Here is a 27,775-nt window from a genome sequence, read left to right as displayed (position 1 = left end):
GGAATGTACCGCTCACTGTGGGGAAAGTCCTGTTTGTGTGCTCCATGAACTTCAAAGATGAGTTCAGTAACCTCCACCAACACCAAGAAGGATTTGCCCAAAAACATTATTCATGTTATTTCCATTAGGCAAAACTCATGATTAGGCAGGCTTCTCTTAGCAGACGTTAGCTTGGCGCTAGCATTGGCATGCTATAGTGTAACTGCACTGAGTGTAGCCATTTACCCCGCACTATTGTTGTAGTAAGATGTTAATGTGCTGATTCCTTAGAAAGTACGGTGATATCTCTCATACAGGGCCTTTAAAGATGCACTGTGTAACTTTGTTGGAGGGTCAGCCATCTGCTTCTCTCCATGGACATGTTGTTGCTTTGCTGCTTTAATCAATTACAAAAATATTTATTGCTAGAGAGGCTTACCGCTCCACAGATCTGACTTGTAACTAGGTCTGGTTATGTCACCTTGTCTTCACAGAGAAGTTTAATGTCATACTGTGGAACATTCCAGGCAAAGCCATAAAGTCTCTATCATTAGAAGCAGGCAGCGAAGCAAATAAGGATGCAGCTTACAGTGCATAGTATAAAGACAGCAATCTGAACTGGTAAACTAATCCAAGAACCTCATGCATTTCAGGACATGTTTGTACATACTAATCCTGTAGTTTAGATCTCTACAAAGAAACAGAATACTGTATATTTTATGTAGAGGACATACCATAATGCAGTCTCGTGATTGTGATATATTGTGCAACCTCTTTTGAATTGACTTAAATCTGCATTACCCGATTTTCAAACCACAAAAGGAGGAAGTATGCATTTACATCTAACTGGTTCCTAGCTCCTTATAAACCCAGTGTTAAACGGTCTGTACAGGGCAATATTAGAAATTGCAGTATTATATGACTATTATATAAGTATAATCAGTACTGTTAGCATGCTAGTTGTTAGCTTTCTCAAATGGAAGTGAATAGATAGATAGACTGTATCTATACCGTATTTTCTAGACTATAAGTTGCACTTTTTTCATAGTGTGACTGATAAGTGAAAATTATTAAAATATATAATTTCACATCTTCGTTACTGTCACACTGACATTGCGCGAGGGACCCTAAGCTTGTTTCCCAGTATGGCAGCCATCTTCTTCCGGAGCGGTGCTTCATCTACTTCCGAAGCAGGCGGAGTTGTTCTGAAGCGACACCGAGGATGAAGAATTCAATGGATTTAGTGATTTGGAGTGAGATTGAGAGTAAACTTGTTAGCTTGTTTTTTATGCTTTAGTTATCTGATTAACTGTTAATATCTTACATTAACATAACAGACCCCTATTCAGTTTGCTGTCTATGCTTCATGTACGTGTTTACGTATGTGTTAGGTAAAGGTTGATTATGTTGCAGTTCACTTGTTTGACCACTAGATGGCGATGGTGTGTTTGTAATACCTGTAAGAAAATTGACTTGACTCCTTGTCTTTTAGACATTTCATATTTAATTTCCCCTTATTTATTTCCCCTTCATTTATAAAACCATAACTATATGACCATTGCTTGTTCTACATTGTGAACTGTGATGAAGAAGTAAGACCACGGTAAACATCAGTTAAAAGAACTGCCGTGTCTCTCGTGTTTGTGGATAAGCCGGCACATGTTACGTTAGCATAACGTATCTGATCAACTGTTAATATCTCATGTAAACATACCAGACAGTTCACTGTCTATGTGTTATGTTACTGTACTGCTATGCAGTCTGCTGTTCTCTATTTTATTGTTATTATAACTTGCCTTTAAAGATAAAATGTCAGTTCTTAGTTTCAGATAAAATTTCACCAAACATGCGACTTATAGTCGAGTGCAACTTATATGTTTTTTTTCTTCATTATTATGCATTTTTTCGCTGGTGTGACATATAGTCCGGAAAATACAGTATATAGACATAGCTAACCCGCAGTTAACGATGCGGAAGGGAAGAGGCATTCAACCTGATTCAACGGTCTTCTGATTGGCTCTTTGGTTGCTATGATACGGGAGGTCGGAATTCCAAATTTGGAACTCAGCTCCAAATTCACCCCACAACTGCGAGCTTTGATGAGCTTCATTTGGCTGGAGCTGAACGCTATGGGTCACATCACACTCCTTTAGTCCACTTTTTTTATGCAATCTATGCTTATACCACTGGGTTTACAGTAAACAGAATACTTCATTATTAGATGCAGAAAGTTCACAGTGGTTTCATTAAGTTGCAACGTGCAGCTTTTACAATATACTTTTGCAGATAAAAACAAATGTAATCATTAACAAAAATAAAGTCTGTACCAAAGCTTTAACACTTAAAGGGGCAAAATCAACTTGTACTTTGTAGCTTTATACCATGTTATGTCGTTCCCTTGCCAAAAAATGCCTGAAGAAATTATAGATGTGTTATGCATGTTTGAGTCTTGCCTATTCGAACCGTCCTAACGGTTAACAGTATGATTTTGTCCATAGATATACAACAGCATAGTACAAAACAGTACACTACAGTTTCACAAACCTGATGAAATGTGCAGTAGTTTAATTAGCGGGATGCAGGCTGATTGTAATGTGATAGCACTCTGAAGGGGGAATGACTTAACATGGTGATCTAAATATGTTATGTGCAAACAATTAATACCCCATAGAAGTGCAATATCCCCTCTTCAAGTTTTGAAAGATGTATGTAGGTGTAGTCTGGTTGTAATCCTCCTCTTCGGGTCCAACAATGTCCCAGTGTGTACAGCTTTAGACCAGCCCCTAACCCACTTTACGGCCCCTGTGTAACATGATGTCATTAGCTTGATTACAGAGGCCCCAGCTAACCTTAGCACTGTGCTAATTATTGCCACTGTTTTCACTTCACAAACAGCAGCTGTGTGAAAGGACCTAACAAGAGATCAAAGTGTGGATCCACGCTTAAAGCGCCCATATCATGCTATTTTCTGATCTATGTTATAATGTCTCCTCATCAAAAAAACTAGCTGGAGTTGAGTTTTGTTTCATTCATACTTGTTTAACTTCTCTTAAACCCTCTGTTCCACCTGTTTTTCAACTCCATACACCTTCACTAGTACTAGTATTTAGATCATTTCAGCCCTGGAATTTGCACTCTCTTCTGACCTCACAAGGTGGAACAGAGCATTTTGAGAGTTAGAGATGTAAACAGACTAATAATAAAACATGCGTGAATGAAACACAAGTCCAGGTATTTTTTTTCTGACAACTTTATAACATGGCATAAAGCTGAAAAGAATCAATTTTGCGTAATATAGGACATTTAAAGCAGATGTGTAGTGGTTTATTGCATAGTATGTATGGAAACTGTTTTAAGAGGTTTCAGAAAACAGAGAACGCTTAGATTAGTGACCTGCTTTTGGTGACAATGATTAGGCTAGCAACATGTAGATAACTGAAAAACACAGCTACTGTTTACAGTTTCAGCCAAAATTGGCCTACATTCAGTCTTAATGGGCTAATGGCTTGATCTATTGTTCTCTTTGTTTCCTTTGTTTCCTTTGGTGCAAAGGATGGAGTTATATATTGGAGACAGGTTATGTCGAAGGCCCCCATACCTGAAGGATTGTCTTTCCTAAAAAAATGGCTTCTTTAACTCCCCTTTCAAACCATTTCTTTTCTCTCATTAAGATCTGAACCTCACTATCATCAAAGGAGTGGTTGGTGGTCAATGGTCCCTGCAGATAGATATAAGGCACAGTTCATCAGCAATCTGACCAGAACTGAAAAAGCAGCTTGGATGAGCAGCGAAACGTCTTCACTCCTACAATTTTTTGTCCAGTTGACAGATTTAACTTTGGCTTTTACTATGGATCAGACCTGGATGACGGAGGGATTACAATTCACTTATTAATTATAAAAAGACAAAACAAAAATAACTGAATTCTTTTTGTTTGACCCACAAAACCTGGAGCAAAGTCAGTCTAAACGTGTGAATGAAACCAAAATACATCTCCAATTATGTTCTTCATGAAAGCACATTCTGACATTCTGAGAAGCCGTAGACAGTCGTTTTTAGCGTGTCTCCTTTAACCTGTCTGAATGGACGGCTAACACGTAGCATTCTGTGGAGTCTATGGAGTCTTATCAAACCAGAGACAAGCACAATTTGTTATTGTTAGTGAGATAGGATCTGTGCAAAGCAGGAATGCAGGAAATATTATGGGCTAAAAGTACAGTAGCTCAATCTCAAGACAACTATAGGGTCGTCTAAATAATCTATACAGCGATAATAAATACTAAAACTACTATCAAAACTAAGTACTCATTTGAGCCATAGTCTGTGTATATAAATGGACATAGCTAAAGCATCAGCCGCCATGTTACAAATAGGAAGTGATCATGGGCGCGCTTCCGGCTCTATCGACTCCACTTTACATTGAAAAATTGTCACCCCTTTCTCTGTAATTGCTCGTCGCTGTTTGTATTAACCCGCTCTCCATGATCCTCGTGTTTTATTTCGCTATTTTGTCGTGAATCAAGATATGAACATTAACAACATACAAATCAGGCACCTTCTTTCCCCGTGGTCACTCCCGTAAACAACTTTGACGCAGGATATAGTAGAGAAATATTGCAATAAACGACAATATTGAAACTACTTTATGCCATAGTCATAACAATAAATCAAGATAATCCCAGTAAACCGTTTTTTTTATAATTCAGTGTAATTTAGAAGGATAACGAGCAACAAATAAATAGCAGAATGAACCTATAATTAGACATAGAAGTTATATACTCAACCCTCCGCACCTCAAATCTTATAGTATTACAACAAAAATAACTAAAATCTCCCAACTAATTCAAATAAAATGTACACATGATAAATGTTGAGTCCCAAAATATATTGTTCCAGCTATAATTTGTTGAACAATGTCGATGTAGTAGGTATCGTGACGTAAATGCTGGGTTAAACCTGCTCTTGACAAGTTTAACCCACAGACACTGAAGAATGGGTCAAATGCAGATTACAAATTTCCTGACGGAGACAGTAAAGTGCACTATGTAACTGATTGTCTCCACAAAGATATTATTGTTTTGCCTGGTATTTTCAGCAAAAAAAACACCCGTAATGGTAATTTATACAAGCTAGATATGTCAATGTCATACTGTGGAACTTTGAAGGCAGCATCTCCATGAAGACAAGTTACACAGTACAAAGAAATTTGAAAATTACATTCTATTGTATAAAAAATATATATATATCATTGTGGTATGAAAATAATATTATGTAGACGAATCAAAATCGAGTTTGAAATGTTAGTATCATAATAACACTATGTTTTATGTCCACCATCAATCATAGCTACACTGTCTTCCCAAGCACCCTCTCGTTCCCCTCCTTTATCACCTCCCTCGCAGCAGCAGAACTACCGGACTCCTTAGCCTTTTCAGCACCGCCAGGGCTACGTTTCAACTGTCCAAAACAATCTTCAGCATTGACAAAGAGCCTATAGGTCAATCCTATCTAAAAATAATATCTTTGGATTCTGTGGAGCTGGCAAAAATGACAACATGATGAATTTTTATTGATTTTATTGACCAAATCACATCTCAGGGTTAGGTTTTAAAAGACCTGTACTCGATCCTCCCATGTATTTGAGTCATGTACAGATGAGTTCAGTACAGAGATATTGTATAAGCAGCTCTTGAGGTCAAAATAAATCCACTGTGTACTGTCTGCATCTAATTAGAAAGCGTTTTACTGTCCGAGAATCAGGAAGTGCTAGTTGGCATGCTAGTTGTTGTTAGCATCAAGATGGCAAGACTTCACTCTAATCTCTGAAATTTGTGAAAAGTGCTTATAAACTCATCACGGTGAACAAATAGGATATTCAGAATGTGAGGGATAACTTTGGACCACTATTTAAAATGATCTAGTTGTTTACACATTTTTAAGACACTAAAAATCAGGTACAGCGCTTTTAAAATAAGGTGGTTAACAATTCCATGGTAGAATAGCAGTAATACGTGGTAGTATTATGGTCTAAAAATAATGCCATGTCCATAGAGTTGTTCTGTCCTGTACCTTCAACCTTAAAAACAAACCAAATACATGAAGTGTTTAAATCCACGTTGATGTAAATGTAATTATTCTGGAGGGATCTATTTCATTAGCAGTGATTGGCTCAGTGACTTTGTACTCACATGCACAAAACACTTTCAGCTCTCCTCTACCCCCTCCTCTTCTCTCTCTCCTTTCTACTCTGCTGCCCCATGTTTCCTCACTCCCTTCTCCATTCTCCAACCCTTTTTCACTCTTCTTTTCTTCCTCTCCCCTAGCCAGGTGCCCTTTTTTCTCTTCCATCTATTCCCTCTGTTCTTTTTGCCATCTCCCCCATTCTCTCTTCCTCTTTTGTTTCTCTCCTTTTCCCTCTTCCTCCTCTCATCTCTCTTATTTCATTTTTATACATTCCTCCTCTCTCTGCTCTCCTCTGCCTCTTCTTTCCTCCTTTTACACCCCCTTTTCTCACTTCTGTTCCCTCTATTCCTTCCTCTGTCTCTACCCCATCCTCTCTTTCTTCTCCCTCTTTCCTTTCCCCCTTTATCTTCTCCTCCTTGTTCTCCCTCTCTCTGTCCCCCCACTGTACTCCCTCTTTCTCTCTCTCTTTCTGTAAAAACACATGTCATTCCTCTGACAGCGCGCTCACGCAGTTATTGACAGAAGCTCACACTCTCCATGATCCCGCCCAGTTGACCTTTGACCTTATCACTCCCTGATAACTGCATCAATACCTCACATCAATTTATCGAATGTCTCACTGGATCGATTTCACTTCAGTGCAAAATAATTTTCTTGTTTTCTTGTTTTCTTGTGATTACATCCACAAACTTGATATTACATTACATTTTGACGTTTTGCAATCTCTACCAACCATATACTTTTACTTTTACTGTACTTTTGTCCATGTTGACCATGCTCAGATATGGAAAAATAAGTTTGAAATTATACTTTGTAGCTAACGTCATCAACATGCCTTGGGGAGTGAAGCTAACTAGAGGTATTGCTCTGTCTGAAGCTCCGTTATTCAAGTTAGACTTTAATCTGAGCTTCGTTTAAACACAATCTGACTATGAAGAAGTGACTTAGTTGGAACTACAACAGGTGAGCTGATTAGTGCTGTTAAACATGTCCCTCTCAAATAACATTACAGTCACAAGCTAGCTAGCATTAGCCAACAGTTGTTCAGTCAGGCACTCTCACCTTTTTGTTGAAAGTCACATACCTGAAAAAAAGGACCATGAACACTCGAATTGTTCAGAGGCTCCCACCACAGTAATGCTAACAACAACTACCATGCTATCAGCGCACTTCCTGATCATTGGACAACACATTATAATTAGCTGCAAACAGTATGTAGCAGACTTATATTGATCTCAAGAGCTGCTTATACAATATTTCTGTACTGGGCCAAGACAAATTTTGCTGAAATACATGCAAAAATTGGGTACAGGACCTTTAAAAAATATAATAAGATTTACACCTCATCTGCACTTGAATATATATAATATATATGAGAACTTAAGCTGCATTCTGACACCATAGTCCCAGCATGCACAGGGGACATTAGCGCTCTTCTAATCAGACAGCAGAAGACGGCTAGCTTAGCGCACACGACTTCTCTGGTGCAGGGCCAAACCGCCTCAGAATCCTTACTGCACTCGTGTTGACAACACTGCAGGGTGAAAACTACACAAGTCCTGAGCCAGCAAGCAGGGATGGAGGCACTGTGCACCCTGTCCACACATTAACTAGGTGTAAATACTCCAGTGGTTGTTGCTATGCGAATTTCATGGGTTTTTTGTAGTAGCAAGTTTAACATATTACATCTCAGTGTATTTAAGCAAAATGTGTTAATATTTTCAAACAAAATATTATAACTTTTGACTGCCCAAAATGTCACCTTTACCTGGAAACTGTAACCTATGAATAATCAATAAAAAGCAGGACAATCTGAAATGTTTAAACCTTGATTTGAAATGGTTAATCTGCAAATGTTTTGGTATGGTTAGATACATAGCAGGATAATGTGCCTTGTCACTAAAAGAAATGATCAGGGAAAACATTTATGGATTTTCGTTTTCAACATTCTTTAAAAATCCAAACAGCTTCAAGAATACTGGCTCCATCTGAGAGAGGGAAACAACACGATCCAATCTAAACCAAACCTTGATAAAAGCTCACATGGCACAATATATAACTATATATATAGACATAACAATTAAATGAATGAGTAGTATATGTTGCAGGCACTGTGGCTTTCAATCTTAATGCCAGCCCTTTGAGAATTCAACCCCAACATAGCTTCAGCCAGGCAGTTCCCAGGCTCTGTATGTTTTAACTGTAATCTATTCAAACCCACGGCCCTAATGAGTGACTACAGCAATGATAAATATCCATATGTCTGGGAGCAGTCTGGGAGGGGCGTGGGTGTAGCTGCAATTTCACCTCTATAAACTGTACTGTACTGTATAAATGATAGAGCATATAATTAGCCTTTTATAGCAGGCTCCTCGAACCAGGGCCCTGATAAGCACCTAATGAGACCCAGCCAGAGGGAGCCGTGGCGGGGAGATGCAGCGATACGTCTGGAAAGGCCGAGGCCGATGGAGGGGCAGATACAGAGAACAGCACAGGCCTGAGATGCACACATGGAAAAAACCATAGCGTTAGAACAGACGGTCTTCTGTTAGTATTACAAACTATAGCTAAGTGTTTAATAGAGTGGCCAGGGGCAGCTCAGGACAGTGGTGCACATGATACGGGGCATGTCAAGTGAAAGCAGTAGAATGATAGAAAATAATTATTCTTGACTTGCTAGTAAATATCAAGGTAATGTTTTTATTATTGTTTTGGCTATATGAGTCTGTGTTCAAAGATCCTACATTACACAAATTAATTCTTGTGAGCTTTGTCAATGTCAATGTTATAATGTTGTTGCCTCAAAAACACAGTGAAGCACTTCCTGTAATACCACATGATGTCACTAGGTGTTTTTTTTGTTTGAGAGAAGAACTAAAACATGCAGGGTTTGTGTGTTAAGCACTCCAGGTATGTTTTTGGTGAGGATACAAAATTATAACATATATGAGAAAATGGTGTAACATAGGCCCCTTAAACACGTAATATGTATTCTTGCTTCAGTTCTCCTTTAAACAAGCTTTGGGTCACATTAGGATAAGTATTTCACATTTTTTTAAGTAAAATGATGTCTGCATATAGAGCCATACATTTGTTGTGAACACATAGCAGAATGAGTTCAGAAACAATTTATGGGCTCAAACATAATAAGTCTGGAGTTTTATCTGTGATGCAACAAAACTGGCAAAACGTGAAGTGAGCATTTTTGGGGGCTCAGAGAAGATGACTCTAGATTAATGGATTAATGAAAGTGTGAATAGAGCAATTTACAATTTCAGGTTTGTTTCTGACGAGGGGACAACATAACATGGTTAAAAGCTCAAAAAAGTAAATTTTGCATAATATGGTCTGACAGCTTAGAAATAACAAAGCTGAATCGTAATTGAAGAGAAGATGAATGTTACTTTTAAATAAATAAACACACGCAGTAAGTCATGTGTAAGTAAGTGCATTATTTCATTCCAGACCAGAATTCTTAAGAGTTGTAAAAATTAAATTAACTTAAAGTGAGTCTAAAGTGGATTTACAAAGTCCAATAGAATTAATTATATTATTAACTTCATGTTGTGAAGATTAAAGGCAATGTACCTGATTTTTACTGTCTTAAAAACGTGAAAACTAGTTCATTTGAAACACTGGTCCAAAGTTATTCATAACTTATTCCGAGCATCGTAATTAATTTATAATTTATTTATAACTGTATATTACAACTCTCTGAGACCACAGCACAGTTTTGCCATGATGCTAATGCTAACAACAAGTAACATGCTCATGCAGATTTCCTGATTCTTGGAAAAATCTAATGCTTTATAATTAGATGCAGTAGACAGCTGACTTATTTTGACTTCAAGAGTATACAAAATACACACATATGTACTGGGGCAAGATGGATTTACCTCAAATACATGGAAAAAAAATGGGTCTTTAAATGGCTGCGCTGCAAAAATTATTATTATTATTATTTTTTTAACACCAGCTCAAAGTAACTTCTAGAGACAACTTTTCGTCCTTGTGAATGCAGCCCGCTCCTGTTTGCTCCTGCCTGTGCTCCTGTCTGCCCCTGTCTGATGCACAATCTCTGTAACCTCCCTGAAAGGAACACTTAGAGCAACAGTACACACATTGATGACATATTTTCAAAGAACGTTTCCAGTTGGCATTCAAATGGATTTCTTTGCAAACATGTGTGAAAGCCTTTGTCGACCTTTGCACAAAAGGTCAGCCATTAGCCGTTAGTGTGCCACTGCAGGGTGTACCTGGACTGAAGCATTAGCAACTTTGTTCGCACTTGCAACATAATGTGGCTATTGACCGCAGCCTTTTAGAAGCTGGGCCTTTATTTTACAGAACAGAAAACCTTGAGAACGTCCAGAGTAAGAAGAGCCGGTCCCATTTCTGAATTGATTATTGGACACAAAAGCCACTCGAAGAGAATTGGATTTGAGATGCAGTCAGCACGGTTGAACACGTGCTACTTAGAATCACAGTGTCATTACAACACCGTTCTGTACAGATATGGTTTATGGTTGTGCTGTGAAATTCACTTTATAACAAATTAAATATATATCACAGAAATGTCTAAAGCAACCATATATTTTATATTCTATATATTTAAAGTTCAATAAACATGACCTGTCTCCCCAGATATGAAGTAAACATGTTCAAATATAGCTTTTACTGAAGACAATTACAAAAACACGATTTGATGATGATTTTTTTAAACTACTGTGTTTTGGTTCAAGATGATCATCTAAATCAGAAAGCAGAATGAGCCTCACACGAGTCTCTCACTGCCAGGGTCATCTTTGTGGCCATCAAGATCTACAAAGCAGGTCCAAGCTGCATAAATATTGACGAGGGCCCTACACATTATCATACACAAGAAATGCAGCCCTGGAGAAAAACAGACTACAGTAGATTACTATTAAAACACTCAGTGGAGTAGCAGCAAAAAAGTTGAGTTAGTGTTTAATTCCACTTTAATCTTGCAGCCCTAATTGTAATAGAGTATTATTATGGATACCAAATGTCATGTATAGTGTATGTATTTATAATGAGGTACCTTGTAATTCCTATCCCTGACTCATCACATCAAAGTTATTGAATGTGTTTTTCCATTGTCCAGTCTGGTGCAACTCTTTAGAAAGCCTGTTGACCCTTGGGACTTGTCGTCTTCCCTTCACACAAGCGCACAGACCTTGAGCACATCTGACCTACCTGTGAATGGACTCTGGAGTCAGGACACTTGAGGAAGCCCACAGAATGGATCCTTTCACTCAGGGTGTCGTTGGAGACATTACGGACACTCCATCTGGACACTGCAATTATGATGTCCCAGAATGCAGTACTTGTAACTGACAAAAGACAAGGCTTCAGGACAGCCCGAGGACAGGATAAAAGAGGTTTAGGTCTTAATGCAATTCTAGCCTGTAGTGTTAGCGGGGCTTAGAACTGCACGTTATAAGATTTTTTTTAAAGCAGTATCTCTATAGCTATGTCAGATACAGTGATAACATTTTTAGTATCCATAGGTTTCAGGTTCCTCTATATGCAACATTTTGAGGACTACTTTGTTTGTTAATCACTATGGCAACAGTCCCATGGATGGTATAATCATCATTACAAACAGATAATAGTGCACGTTTACTATTCAAAATTCAAACTTAAAAGAACTGTATGTAGTATGTGCTCTGACTGTCTTTTGTTTTTTGTTTTTTTACAATCACAAGGTACTACACGTCAAATCTGAGCCTGGGTTCTGAACCTGCAGATTGAGGACACATAAAAGACACAAGTTTTTCTCATTCTCAGTTAGGGTGACCAGACAGAAATCAACCAAATGTAGGACAGTACTTCTGATTAAGTGAAAATGAGGGACATCTTGTTGGAAAAACATTAATTTTACTTATTTCATTGTTTCTCCACTGCTCATTTGAACAAGATGCCTTAATTCCTGTATTCTGTTGCATTTTGTCCAATATTTTGCTAAAATCCAAAAACCAAAAGCAAAAAAGACAATTCTTACTATATTGCATACTACTGACAAATGCTGAGTAAATGAGTATAAGTAGTAAGAAAACAATGGCTACTGTAGAGCACTATATATCTGCTGATGAAAATTAAGTTTTTGCAGCCAATAGTGAAATGACGGACACAGCCCCAGGTTGTGTAGTTTGAGTTGAAAATGCTTTGCAGTCCCACACAAAGAAGGACATCTGGTCACCCTGTTCTCAGTATATGGACAGGTAATGCCTCATGTAAAAGCACAAAACCTCCAGAATTCACTCACTGAGCTGCAGAGGCTGCACTAGCACTGGTTAATGATTGGCGACAGGTGGTGGGGTTTAGGTAGTGACGATTGAAATCAGAGAGAGTCCTTTTAAGTTTAAACTCGATTTCAGCATCGTGGCAACACAAATGAGAGACTCGTGTGAGGCTCATTCTGCTTAGATAAGGAGATATTTTTGTATTTATATTTTGTCTTTTTTTCCAGAAATGTTCCACTGTATGATATCAAACTTGTCTATTTTGCACTTATTTAATTACAGTAGTATTCATAGCATAAGGTACTTTAAAACATGTTTTCTGTGAGTGAGACAGCCTCTCCACAGATCTGGCCTATACCCTGGCTTGATGGTGACACCTGCTTGTCTCCATGGATATAGATAAGTATAATGCCGAACTGTGAAATATTCTAGTCAAAAGCAATAGAAGAACAAGAGACAAGAAAATCATGAGTTACATATGTCTTTTTAAAAAGTTGTTTTGACAATTTTCCTTAAAAAAACAAAACAAAACAAAGCATATATTTGGGCCTCAATGAAGAAATTGCCATAAATAAAAAATAAGTGTGTCAAAAAGTCTCAAATATATTCAAGATAAAAAATAGCAAATTATCATATATATATAAGAGAAATAATCATGAGGATTCAAAATTACTCCACGCCTTCCTCAAATCATTTCATTTCCTATAAAACAAACCCATGTGACAGTGAAAAACATGGTTTATATTTCAACTGTCACATATTTTACAGGAGCTAAAAAAGTGCTAGCCTCAGCCTTAGGCTTTACGCAATCCTGTGTTTACATTCCTACTGACCCTGCCCCCTTTGGGCTGGTGCCAGGGTATAGCTCCTGGGCAACGTGCATGCTCCTCTGAAAGGTGGAGCAGCGACAGAGGAGAGACAGAGACAAAAGAGGTGGAGCAGACACAGAGGAGAGGTGGAGGAAACATAGCAGGGACACAGAGAGAGGAAGAGAGGGAGAGAGGAGAGGTAAAGCAGACACAGAGGAGAAACGGAGAGAGGAAGAGAGGGAAAGATGATATCAGTTGCTTAGTCAGGGTTTGGCGGCGGTTCAATAGTGCTTCCCCACAAATACACGCAGACACTATACAAACAAACACACACACTGTACACACACTATACACACTCACATGGAGCAGGCAGCCAAAGTCTACAGCATCTTTCCCATTCAGTACCAGGACACCCAAAACATTGGTGAAAAAGAATGTACAACATGCATTTGAACAGTCCACACGTCCTCATTCCTCATAGTATGTCTGTTACTCTGTGTGGCCACATATGTCCAAACGTCCTTATATGCTCACACATGGGTGCAGACCAAAGCCTCTCTGGTCCCGGGGCGTTATCAGGCAGCTGTATCAGCACTAACCTGACGGCTAATCCCAATAAGTGTCGCTCCCAATTGGCTCCTTCCTGCACTTCCTGCCCCTCCCCCACCTGTTTGTCCCAGCAATTTAATGTTTAATGTGCTCCTCCACCGCTGATCACCAGAGGGCCATGAATGTTTAAAGATCCCTCACTTTACTGTCCATCTGCGCCCCATCTGCCCCTACCTCTGCTCCCACCCTGTCTCTGCTCTTGCCTAGGGTTGTCAAAAGCATCGAAAATGAGATACTAATCGATATTAAATCATTGGAGCAAGTATAGATACTAAAAAGTCACATTCAAAGGACAGAATTTAACATTTCCTCAATAGCTTTAGAACGATCTTGAGCCACACAGACAGATATATAGCAATGCACCACTATGGAACCTAGCTGGACAACTGAGGGATGACTGAGGCAGACATACATTTATTTCATTCGGTCATGCAGTATCAGTAATGTATCCTGACAACAAATAGTTATTAAAATAACTAATCACTGAGATGTTTAGCCCTCACTCACAACATAAGGTCACTACTCAAAAAGAGTTTCCCTTACTACATATCCTTCTATGCAACACTTAATATAACCATATCATATTTTCCTTAATGTTCCTTAATTCCTATATGTCTCTCAAATACTTTGTTGAGCAACATATTTTTCAACTGAACAATCAACCTTGTGAACAGCATTTCCAGCTCAACACCAGTCACTGAAAAACCTCTTTGCCTCATCAAATCACATTCCATTATCTAAAGAAAGAGTGTTTTTATCATCATGGTATCAGAATTGGTATTGAGTGTCAAGTATATTCCTTAGTATCAAAATTGAGTTTAAAACGTTAGTATCGTGACATCCTGCCACTCAGGATGTTGTATATAAAAAGGACAGTGCATGAATAAAGCCGGTGGTAACTGTATAAGCACAAATATGCAAGGGCCCGGGGACATCCTGGCCCCAGTTCTGTGCAAATAGGAGGAAAGGTCAGTCAAGTGACACTCAGCCGTGACAGGGAGGAGCTGAGGAGACGTGCACAACAATGAGCCATTCTCCAGGTGTTAGCCACAACAGCCTAATGCAGCTAACGCAATTGCATTTCTGACACTTAGCAAAATGTTCAGACCCTTAAGCTTTGACCGAAAACTAAGGCGTTCCAGATGGTAAACAGACCTACCATCAAAAGTTCTAGACATACTAAGGAATAGACTCGATACTCAATACTTATCCTAATACAACGATAATAAAAACACTATTTCTTTAGACAATAGAATGTGATTTTCAACAATTGTAGTGCTTTTCTTTTATATTACCATATCATCTTATATCTGTGTGATCCCTCAGGCGTCCAGATAGTGGTCCATGTGTTCTTATACTTGTTCTGATACAGCTGGATTACTATCACATTTTTGATACTTTGAACAAACCTATACTTTAATATGCTTAATATTTTAGATTCAGATTCCTCACAGTAGTCTCCCTTTGCTTTGTTGACAGCGCTGCAAACCCTTCGCCTTCTCTCAAAGAGCTTCTGAAATTTTCACTTCACAGTTGTGAAGGGTTCATTAGTGGAATGACAGCATGTTGAGTGAGTGGCTAGGAATCTCGCCTCAGAGCAAGAAGGCTTCAGTTTGACTCATTTCTTTGCATTTTTCTCTCTGTGTCTAGGTCGGTTTCCTCTGGGCACTCCGGTTTCCCACATCAACCAAAAACATGCACAATAGGTCAAATCCTCCAGCTAAGGACCAAGGCCAAGATCTGGAGATGAGTTCCAAGGCTCCTGATGAGGTGCCCCAACGGCATTAAAGAATGGGTCAAATGCAGAGGGGAAACCTTTTCTACTGGGACGATAAAGGCTAATGGAATGCCAAGAGTGAGCAAAGCAGGGATCAAAGCAAAGGGTTAGGGTTAGGGTTAATCGCCTATTTTTTTTATTTTTTTTTTAAGTGACATCTTAAAAGAGTGAAATCTTAAAAGCGCCATGCTCACTCTCCCTTCACAGCACTATCACATTACCATCACCTTGCATCCCGCTAATGAAACTACTGCACATCACATCAGGTTTGTCAAGTTGTTGTGTACAGTTTTGTATCAAGCTTTCTGGATATATATGGAGAATTTTCGTGTGGAGGCATGGGTGATGTAGGCTTGTGGGCTGAGAATTTAACAGAATCTTACTGCTAACCGTAAAGAGGGTGTGAATATGGCCTGGGAGATCGCTGATGAAAGGATTACATCTAAAATCTCTTCAGGGGAACAACGTAAAAACTTCAAAAAGGTTGATTTTGCATAATTCCACGTTTAAACATGTTTTGGGTTATTTCACATTTTTTACTTCATTCCACATGTGTTCATTCATAGTTTTGATGCCTTCAGTGAAAATCAGTCATGAAAATACATTTTTCAAAATTAGATGAAAAAACATTTGACTGGTAGTGTATGTGTGTGTAGGCCTACAAATTGAAGAATGTGAACCCACCCTAAACCTTTAAGCAGCTTCTTAATCCCTCATGGAAAGTTTAATATGAAAGTCCACAAGCAGCTTAAATGAACAATACAAGAGCAGACATTTTCTTGCTGTCTTCTGACCTCATGTATCATATTGATAACATGTCCTTCTTCTTAAAGAGAGGATATTATGTAAAGTTCATTTTTTGAGTTGTCTACCATGTTATAACAATGTTCAGTCATCAAAAACATGCCTGAAGAGGTTTTAGATGTCATCCATACATGTTTGAGTATTTTAGCGATCTTTCTGACCCTATTCGAACCCTCCTTGCCATTAGCAACTTGACAAATCTGATGTGCCGTGCAGTAGTGTCATTAGCAGGTTGCACGCTGGTTTTGTTATGATAGTGCTCTGAATGGGAAGTGACTTAACACAGGGAGCAAAAGGAGGGGACACTCAGAGCGCGGAAAACAAAAGTGAAACTTATCAAACATGTTAATACGTTGCTTTCGGCAGATATAGCATTCTCAAAACTTAATATGTTATGTGTTAGCAGTTAATACCCCATAGAAGAAAAACACCCCTCTTTAATTTTCCTTGTATTCATCTTGGGCTATCCCACAATGTCATCTATAAGCTAGTCATAAGTAGGCTACAAGCTACAAAGTGATGACTATCTTAATACTAATTGATGTGTTGACCGAGCATGTTTCTGGCATGCGGTGGGCACTGGGCACAGATCCACGTGCTCCTAGATGTTCCTTCCCGTTCCAGGCACTGTGGACATCTGCTGTAATGAAATGCCGAGTGTGATGTATGCTGACACTGATGTTCCCGGAGCAGATGTATAGAGCTATGGGCTTCTCTCAAATATCCCTGTGGAAATAGCACTGGTCGGCAGAAGGTAGACCAGCGTGTACCAATGATCCAATGATCTTGCATAATTTGATATTGAGATAAGTGGATGTCCTTTATTCATATGTGGTCAGTGCAGATGACACCCGCTGGTTTCACCTTGTAGTAATCAGAAGTGGAACACTGAGTGCCCACTGGATTTAGCTTGACCTTTGGGGACAAGGCGCTGAAGGGGAGACAAGCAATACTCATGGACACAGTTGATCTGGCACTGTCCTCAAGTGAGATGGTGAATTAAGTCTATTAGTCAATGCTAATGTTAGCTATGGCCTGGATTTTCCAAGGACATCTATGTTTTCATTAGAGTGGACATTCATATGGTCATCTTCAAGGTCGGTTCATAGCCGACCATCACATCAACGCGGGTGTGCTGCACGGTTCCGCCACGTACACGACAGCCAATCAGAACGCTGTAAGACGCATCTGATACATGGTTGTTTATGATCCTAATGAATAAATAAATGCAAATTAAATTGTTTGGAATCCCACAATGCACCTGGACCCGAATTAGCTCTACAGAAGCTCAGATGATTTAGGTCTGTCTCAGGAGTCAGCACTCAGTTAACGGAGCTCGCCCCTCGAGTGTAATCCAGTCCAGAAGCATATGTTTGATGCTAATGCACGTGTCACATTAATTTGAGTGTAGCTAAATTTAGCCATCAAGGACTTGTGGTTGTCAATCAATCAAGTATATCTGTGTATTAAGGTTAGCATAGACTGCAGACAAAAGACGGAAGTGAGGAGGACCTAAACTACTATTCAGTCTTTTTTATTTACTCCAGATTTTGTCAGTTTTATTTACATAGTCACGTCGAAGAACTTCTCTTATCGAGTTCACTGTTCAAGCTACAGCAATGTCAAAACTTACAACATTCAACAAGTTTAGATGAGTTTCTTATGTTTCGGAGCCAAACACATCTATATAAACTTGGTCATAACAAAAAACTAGATATTGTTCAAAAATTGCATCACAAATGACACCACAAATGCTTGAATCCTACAGATAAATCCAAATCCACATAGATTTTCCTCAACTTGGTGAATATTAAATGACTGACAGGACTAGCTATGCACCAACCAAATCTGAAATAGACCGGTTTGAACTCAATGACATCAGAAACACATGATTTAGACAAAGACACAGAAGATCACATAATGTCACACTACGGAAGTCTGACGGGGTCAAACCGTTCTTTTGGTTTAAGGCTAAAGATATCCTGAGTCTCTGTATTCAGCTCTTCTAAAGCCCAAAATGACACACAGATAAATGAAGATAAAAGATGAACCCTGTATTAAAGTGAAATCACGGCTCTGGCCATGTTATTATCAGACATAGTGGATTATATAGACCTGAGAGTGTCAGACCGTGTCATTATATTTTGTTATCACAGTCATCCAAACGTACAATTAGTCTACTTTAAGAGACAGCAAGTTACTATTGATGTTTTCAGATACTACGTAAATATGCAGGCCAGACTCTGATTTGAGATTTATAGATTTCTAGCATTGCTTACACATTTGGAGTACTGAATTTTTGTTTCAATCCAATACTTGGGACGCACCTATTCAGCTTTTTCAATACCTTGGATTTTAGTATTTGGTGATACCCGATATTAACCAATACCATTGGACTGAAAAGGCATTACTTACTACTTACTACAACATTTATCTGATTATGCTATTTATCCAGCAAGTACCTAATGAAAATCTTGTATGAATAAAAGCTCAAACAGTATGAAACATTCTAGACCAACATTAGTCAGTAATATGTCTTACTATGTTCAATAAAAAGCCCAACATATCGGCTGAACAGATATCATGGAACTGATATCCGATATCAAGCTGATTTTCCTGGATCTGTGCCGATATTCAATACCGGTGTTAGTGCATCACTATCCAATACCTAGTAATACTACGCTGAAGGATGGCGACATATCTGATACCAATGCCAATGACTCTATTATAAAACCCTTGCATCATTATCTTTGGTCTTTAAATGATTCTAAAAAATAAAATGTAAATGTAATCTAAAATATAAACTATGTATTTCAAAAGACTACAATTCTTGAGATTTTTATTGTATTTTTGCCTGGGAATCAATGCTTTTTGATAAGTCAGTCAGTATCGATATCTATATTTGGTATCAATCTGCTCATCAATAAAAAGCATTGCTGCGTGTAACAGCACACTCTGATCACGCTAAGAGAGACATTCAACACGGGATAAGAAACAGCCAGGAAAAATATGTGTTCAGCGCGGACTAGCTAGTGTTGTTTCATTGTTCATTGTTCTGGAGCGTTACATTAAATGGAGAAGTCAATACAACCTGAGCTAGCAAAATAGCTTGTCCACCACATTTACGACCGCTAGGAAATACCATTAGTGCAATAAAATAAAATTACCTTGCGCAATAAAAATCTTTATTTTTCCCACAACACTTTGAACATACAGTTTTTTTACATTCACTTTTAAACACATAAGATAAATACAGGTGGGTTTAGATAAATAGGGTGTATAGTACGTAGCATACTTTTACTCCTGCTTGAGTAATATTTTTATTGAAGTAACAGCACTCTTACTTGAGTAAACCTTTTGATTACTCTTCCAACTGTGAGGTAGCAAAAGCTTAATGTTGACAATATGAATGATTTGAACGTGCACTGCTCTTTCAGATATGATTTAGTTTTTCTCATTTTTGTGTTCATCCTTTGAAAATAGCAATTGTGCTTTTTTCCCCTTCAAATTACACTCATTTCCAGTGAAAAATCAGATGTTATGTTCAGACAGTTACACTTTTAAGTTACTCTTACTTGAGAAGTAGTTTTCCCAAATACTGTTTTACTCTTACTGAGTCATTTCTTGGGCCACTATTTTGTACTTCTACTTGAGTAATATTACTTTGAAGCAATGTTAATCTTACTTGAGTATTGAATAATTTGTGTCGCTGCAGGTTATCTATATTTGTTTATTTGGGAACAGTTCAGTCAGACATAGTGTAGTTCTTAAGCAGTCCTCTACGTGCATATAACCTAGTCTTAGTTCATGCCCCGCTTAATGCAAGTTACTAAAGTTGTTTTTCTCCACACAATAGCGTTACTGTACCTTGCGGTTACCATGGTTTCAAATGTAATTGCTAATGGATCATAATTACAGGGGTATTTAAGTTGTGTGCTGTGCGTTGGCTGCGCAGTGTGGAGGCGTTTGATTGGCTTAATAAGAAAGCCTTATGTCAACGGTGAGATAGGGCAGGACTCCGATTGTCCAACTGTCATTCTCACTAAATCAATCTGAGGCGCACTGATAAAAGGAAGGCAGTACCCGACGGCCCCCACGCACTGCGGAAATATATCCACGACTCAAATAAATAATGGAAGTAAATGGATTCAGCGGAGTACCTTGATTTGAGTAACTAGACTAGTGCGTAGTCATAAAGCAGCCAAATGTTGCACTGTTACTTCAAAATTACATTAGGCTACTCAAGTAAAAGTAGAAGATAAAAAAATTGAGAACGTTAACATAAAAAAGCTCTGGTCTCTGCACTAATAATTCATCATTATTATTCATCGCTTGAATAATTAGGATGCTCAAAATACATACGGGAAATGAAGAGTAACTTTAGACCACGGCAAACTATTTTAAATTAATTTTACATTTTTAAGACCAAAGAGTACTATTTTATTTAAAAAGTAAAGAGTACTACCCAGCCTTGGTAACCATAGTTTAGATTTGTGTACTTTTCAAGATATTCCTCACTTTTAATACATTCAGTGCAGTCACTGAGCCTAAAGCACATTAAAAACTGCGAGATCTACCCCACACAAGGAGAAGGATGAGAACCATGTGCAAGTGGGGTTTATACACTCAGCGCTCTGTCATTAAGAAAATATAGGCCTGAGATGAGGTCCAACTTTAGTTCAACACGTGGAAGTTGGCGCTCAGCATTACCACACAAGCAGAAGTGCTGATAGAGCGGCCTTTATTTGAGCAACAGTCTGAACACATTGAACTTCTCAAACTTTTCACACATACTTGTACTTTGCCTGGGATCTTGAACATTCACTTTACAAAGATGTGGGTTGTGGCACACATGGTCCATCCTATCAAGATAAATATGGCTGCTTATGAGGAATAAAGAAAGGAAAAAAATATCACGGGGGACTAAAAACATGGTAGATTTCTGCAGAATGAATAAGCGAAGCACCAAACTCTATTAATCCGAGGTGAGAGAAGTCATTTTGTTCTAAATAACGGGCGACCAATGAGTTCCTTCATTTCACCTGCGTCACTGTAATAAATAAATCTGTTAACACGATCACATTCGATGCTGGAGCGAGACGTGACAGAGCGGACAAGACTGATATCAATCTGTATTAAAAAAAATACACGGAACAAACAAACAAACATACATGCTACAGGGACGAGCTCAAATGATTCACTGCACTTTTTATTATTGATTGGTACAATAATTATAACCATGATTACAATATGATTAACTGAACAGTCTATAGTTTGCCCTAAGGTGCAGTGTTCCAGCGCCCCTCTCTCACCACGTACAGCCTCTCCCCCTCCTGTTTACAGTAAACGTACAGCATGGTAAAGCTGTTAGTATACACTCTACACACTTTCATGCTCTGTGGGGACATTACATTGACTTACCCTCATTTCCCAGAGACTATAACCTTAACCATAATTACAACTTAACCTAAAGTCTAACCATACCCCAAATTAAGAGGAGACAAAGGCACAGCTCTTCTATCTTACTGTAAGCCTAATTTATGAAAGTCCAAAAAATAAAACCACATTTGAATTTTAGGTCAATTTATGAATAAAGTAGTATTCTCAAATTTTGGATATGGATTTTGGATATCTCAAAAAAATAAGATATCCAAAATTTTTCAGATTTTTCAGATTCATATGTACCCATTTTAGCCATTTTACACATAAAATGTTTATATGAAAACATTACATGATGAACATTATATTTTTTTCTTACATTATGCGAGTAAATTACTGTAAGCTTCAAATAGATATTGTGAAAATTAAGATTCTTTTCTATTCACCTGTACTGTCTTCGCTTATCCATACCTGTACTTGAAACCATGTTGTTGAGCTAATATCGAAGGATAGATAGAATATATATAGGGGATAGGGGACATATAGGAGATTTGACATTTTGACAGTGTTGACATATTTCAGTCCCCACAATGTGATGAATACCCGTCCACACACAGACACATATACACTGCTTCTTCCTCTACAATTCACAACAGGAAGCTCCAGACCCACACTTTCTCCCTCTCTCTCGGCCCTCTCTCCATCTCTCTTTATCTCCCCTGGCTCTCTCTGCCTCTCTCTCCCCTCTAGCCATTCCCTCTCTCTCTCTCCCTCCCTCTCTCTCTCTCCCTTTCTCCCCTGGCCAGCTTTCCCTCTCTCTCCTTCTCTTTCTCCTTCTCTCCTCTTTCCCTTCCTCCCTTGGGCATGTTTCCCCCTCTCTCCTTCTCTGTCCCCCCTCTCCTGTCCTCACTATCTCTTCCTCTCTCCTTCTCTCCCTTGGCCCTCTCTCTCTTTCCCTTTCCCGTAGACCCCCCCTTTCTCTCTCTCTCTCTCTCTCTCTCTGACATGTGAAAGAGGAATTCTTTTAGCCGTGTGCAGCTCCAGCTCGGGCAGCAGGTGCTCTGAGCCTCATAAAAACAGGCTTGCCCGGGTTTACCAGCCCATGTCGACCCGGGGTGTGAGCGACCAGGCCCCGCTTGAGTGTGAACGACCAGGCAGCGCTCGGGTTACTGCGCGGGCTGCTGAGAACGCGACACGCTAGCTTACCGCCATGCGCCCAGCACGCATGTGGCCAAGACGGCAATAAACAACATTTTGACTTTATATTCGGCACTTAATGAGATAAGAGGAGACGGTTTCTAATGTTTCAGCTGCTCGTCTTCACCACGTGTCAAAGTAGCACTGCATATGTGTGACCTGCACTGTCATTCAAATAAAGGTCTTTAAAGAGGCCCTATGCAACCTTTTTGGTAGGGGGTCCATCATCTGCCTGTCTTCATCTAGAAGTTATTGCTTTGCCAGGAATGTTCCACAGTCAATTAACTCGCCTTGGATTTATTCTATTACAGGTGTTTTGATGCAAATAAAGACTTATAAATATGTATTATACTGTGAGCTGGCTAGCCTCTCCACAGATCTGACCTCTAAATTGGCCTGGTTGTGTTACCTGCTTGTTTCCAGGGTTAGATAAGTTTAATACTATACTGTGGAGCATGCCAGGCAAAGCAATAGCATCTCCATGACAAGCAGAGACCCTTCACAAGGAAAGGCCACATGATGCACATTTGAAGATCCTATATTATAATATTTTCTGGATTAAAAATTTTGGGAAAATAATAAATATAGACACCATAACTTAGATATTTCATGTTTTACAGGTTGAATATTAAATATATATGTATATGTATGAGTCAAAAAGCAGATATACTTCTGATCAAAACAGCTAGCAGAGGGAGCAAGGACTCAAACAAGGCAAAAACAATAAATAAATAAAATAACTACTAAGTCTAGGTTGAGATATGTCTTATTTAAGGACAATGACCACTCAAATGATCAGAACAAGCCTGGACTTTAAAAACAAAGAGTAGCAGTTCCTAGATTTAGGCTTATGATGTCAAAGTGGAATTGAGCTATTTGGAGATTGACAATTCTGCAGGATTACAGGATGTTTTGATGTGGGAACAATATTAAAGAAAAGGAAAAGTATGTGCTTTAATAAAACTGACACTCTAGAATGAATAAAAGTTAAATGAAAGATAATCATTCATAAATAAGTCAAAGTAACCCGCTCAAAGTTCTTGAAAACACAGACTAGTACATACTCTGCTGATTAGACATGTGGAAAAAGCCTTTACTAGCCCCAGCTGTGTCTGATTCCTCCACAGTTAAAGTGCATATGACAGGTTAAACTACCATTTACACTAAAATATAGTTAATATAAATATATTCAAGATTTTACTTAAAGTTTGCAAAAAGTTTACATTTTGGTGAAGTTCATAGTTTTACTTCCTAGTTGGAGACAGGCCGGGGATAAAAGCAGCAAATATAGAGAGGTAAATCCATAACTGTTAACTAGCAGCCATAATGTTTGGGTCAAAACTGTCTAAACTACACAACAACACATCTTTATTTTGTTAAAGGCGTTGTACCTGATTTATACTGTGTTAAAAACATCAAAACAGAACTATTACACATTTTGACATCAAGAACTGCTTATACAATATATCTGTACTGGGGCAAGATTAAATACATGAAAAAATCTGGTACAAAGCTTAGTGTAATGTTAAGTTACCATAAGTTAAAGTTTAAACTGTCTGAAAAATGTCTTCCTTGTGCGTACATTGTCCATAAAATGTTGGTGTTGATGACATAGTTAGAGGCATTCCAATATACTACTACTTCCTGTGTTTTTGTACTTTTCTTCTCAACTTTTTTTCACAAACTGCCACTTCACTGAACTATGACAAATACTTTCCACAGGTACTATCCCACCAAACCAAGTCATAATTAGAAAGAACATGAAAACCTGTCATATGCTCTTAAAACCTCCACGTATACCAAGGCTGAATACAGCACAGTGTGAATAATGTTTCATACAGGAGACTATACCGAGGTTTAATCCAGCACGGTGTGAATAAACTACCTGTCTGAACTGCTCCTCGTAGGTCCACTCGCCATGATCTTGTGCCCCCAGGTGGCTGTGTGTGGCGTGGGGGGGCAGGATGGCGACGCGTGGCTCTTGCTCCACGGTGGGGCGAGCCTTGAGCAGTTGGGCGTGGGGGTGGAGCTGGCGATGGGGTAAAAGCAAGATGCCCTTCCCTGGAGTGACTGCCTCCTGGGCTGTAGGCAGACCCTCCTCAGCCAGGTCATCATCGAAGTCGTCCTCCATCTCACCCTCAAAGTCGTCTTCGTCCCACTTTTGTTTACTGTGGGAAGCAGATATGTATTTGTGTAAATCTCAATGTGTTACCAAATGATGATATTATGCCAATTGGCTCTGTGGCTAACTCAGTGTTAGCGTCACTTTGTCTTGTCCAATTGTATTTCTATGGGTTTTAGCTAATGTGCTGCTCCGCGCAGAGCCTCTTATCAATCAATAGAGCTCAGGATCGTTTAACATTACAAACTGAATGTCAGAAATTCTACGTAACTGGCAGCTGTGTGGAACGTCCATGTGCAAAAGCATAATAAAACGGTGAAGAAAAGGGCAGAGGAACAACCCAATGGACCCAGAGGAACAATCTCAATGGAGGAGCAGCGGCACTACTCTGAGCTTCTCCTGTGTGACCAAGCATTGTCATTTCGCTCATGACCATAGATGAGGGATGAGGAGCGTAGATTGACCGGTAAATCAAGAGCTTTGCCTTTCGGCTAAGCTCCTTCTTTACCACAACAGTTCGATACAGCGATCCCATCACTGCAGACACTGTACTAATCCACCTGTCAATCTTATGCTCCATCCTTCCATCCTCACTCGTGAACAAGACCCCCGAGATACCTGAAATCCCATGAACCCTCAATGACCCGATGGAGAGTATAGAGCTGGTCCAGTGTTCCGCAACCAGGACAAAAACCACACTGCTCCTCCTGAATCCGAGGTTCGACTATTGGTCCGATTCTCCTCTCCAGTACCCTGGAATACACCTTACCAAGATTGGAACAAACCCTCCGGTCCCAATTCTATACAGAGGGACCACCACCCTGGTCTGCCACTCCAGCAGTACTGTCCCCGACCACCACGCAATGTTGCAGAGACGTGTCAGCCAAGACAGCCCCACAACATTGAGAGACTTAAGGTACTTGGGACAGATCTCATCCACCCCCGGAGCCTTGTCACCGAGGAGCTTGCCAACCACTTCTGTGACTTCAGCCACAGTGATCGAGGAGTCCGCCTGAGGGTCCCCAGTCTCTGCTTCCTCCTCAGAAAAGGTGATGGCGAGATTGAGGAGATCCTCAAAGTATTCCTTCCACCGTCCGACAACATCCCTAGGCAAGGTCAGCAGCTCTCTCCACCCGCACTGTAAACAGTGTTGGTGAAGCACTGCTTCCCCCTCCTGAGGCGCCGGGCGGTTTGCCAAAATTTCTTTGAGGCTGCCCGATAGTCCTCTGTATAAAGCCTGGTATCCACTGCACAATATTTTTCATCGTATAAGATTGTTGGATGCCACAATACACAATGTGAGGAATTCAACCTGTACAACAGCACACATATACACTGTGGGATGGTGCACACCATTAGTCATGGCTACCGTGAAAGTTTGATCGTGCAAATATCAGGCCCCAGACTCTTTGAGGTAATGTCACTGTAGTTGTTAGCTACATGCTAGCAGTGTTATTTAGTTTTCAGCATGGGTCTATAATAAGAACTGGATAAAACACTCCCCCTCTGTCCCGGTGAGAGACTCGTGGCCACTGCGTAGGTACTGCAGCTCATGGGAGCTTGGACCCAGAAAGAATTATCCTATAGACCACATAGCATTTTTGGGGAAATCAAACTGCTTGTGATCGGCTGTTAGTGCATCGTCAGTTTTCACGAAGGTTGTTTTCTGTAGGGATTCATCTCTATTTTCACAACAGGAACTTATAAAATTTTGAAATCCTCAAAGCAAGTTAGCTTTATACGATTTAGCCTTGCCTTGCTCCAAGTCCACGCTAGCTCCACTCTAGCAGCTATTGCTGTGGTCAGAAACGGTGCACGTTTCTGTCGTCACACGGTGGCACAAGCCCATACAGAGGAAGGAATGCAAAAGAAAACATCTTTTGGGGAATTTCGCTCCAGTGACCACAGCCCATTGAAAACAACACATTGTCATCTTTGGTTCATCTTCCAGATCTTATTGTACTCCCATGGTTTTGAGTCTTGACCCATGATCAACAATCTTTCATCGCAGACAGCTAAATCATTCATTGGTCACCTGGCTTAAGACTGCAGTGTGCCACTATACTCACATGTGTTCCTCTTCGTCTGAGCCCATCATGTCCTTGTACTGGTCTCCTTCCTCCTCTTCGTCATCGTCCCCGCTGCTGCGCTCAGACATGGGGCTGTCGGACACCCTTTGCAGGCCGGCTGCCGCTGCTCTCATGGCCGCTAACGCTGCCATCTGCGTGTGCTCGGCATCCCGGGCAGGGCTGACCATGGGCTCGTCCCCTAGCCCTGCCCGGAGCTGCACCTGCCCCGGCACCTGCCCCTGTCCCTGCTGGAGCTGCTGTTCCATCAGCAGCTTGGCCCTCTGCTGCCGGTGAAGGTTCTCCATGACGGCCTGAAGCTTCATCTCAGGTCTGCTCCAGCCGTGTGTGCCCTGGTTGCCCCGCGAAGGAGCACCACGGTCGGGATGTGGGAGGCCGAGGAGGGCCCTGGAGAAGGGTGGTCCCTGGAGATGTGTGTGCAGAGCGATGAGGAAGAGGAGAAGGAGAGCGAGAGGGAGCCCAGGCACATGCAGTCACTGTGAGGACCAAGGCTGTGTAGAGGTCGTAGCAGCGAAGGTGACACAGGCCAGAGGTCACGATTGAGGAACACTGTGTCCAGGTCC

At 39.9% G+C, this 27,775-nt stretch overlaps 1 protein-coding gene across 1 annotated transcript in view; it reads right to left on the bottom strand.

Annotated features, from left to right (window-relative positions):
* Nucleotides 1–27,546, bottom strand: part of arid3a (AT rich interactive domain 3A (BRIGHT-like)) — a 58,976-nt gene extending 31,430 nt beyond the window's left edge. Inside the window, exons 1-2 of the mRNA XM_033965223.2 lie at nt 27,195–27,546; nt 24,889–25,171 (exon numbers count right to left, since the gene is read on the bottom strand). Coding sequence (XP_033821114.1) covers nt 24,889–25,171; nt 27,195–27,517 — 606 coding nt within the window. The 5' untranslated portion in view covers nt 27,518–27,546. The remainder of the gene's footprint in view (nt 1–24,888; nt 25,172–27,194) is intronic.
* Nucleotides 27,547–27,775: the final 229 nt, after the last annotated feature.

This window comes from Periophthalmus magnuspinnatus, chromosome 4 (genome assembly GCF_009829125.3).
Source record: "Periophthalmus magnuspinnatus isolate fPerMag1 chromosome 4, fPerMag1.2.pri, whole genome shotgun sequence".
In the NCBI taxonomy this organism is placed as follows: Eukaryota; Metazoa; Chordata; class Actinopteri; order Gobiiformes; family Gobiidae; genus Periophthalmus; species Periophthalmus magnuspinnatus.
This window is presented reverse-complemented; position numbering and strand designations above follow the sequence as displayed.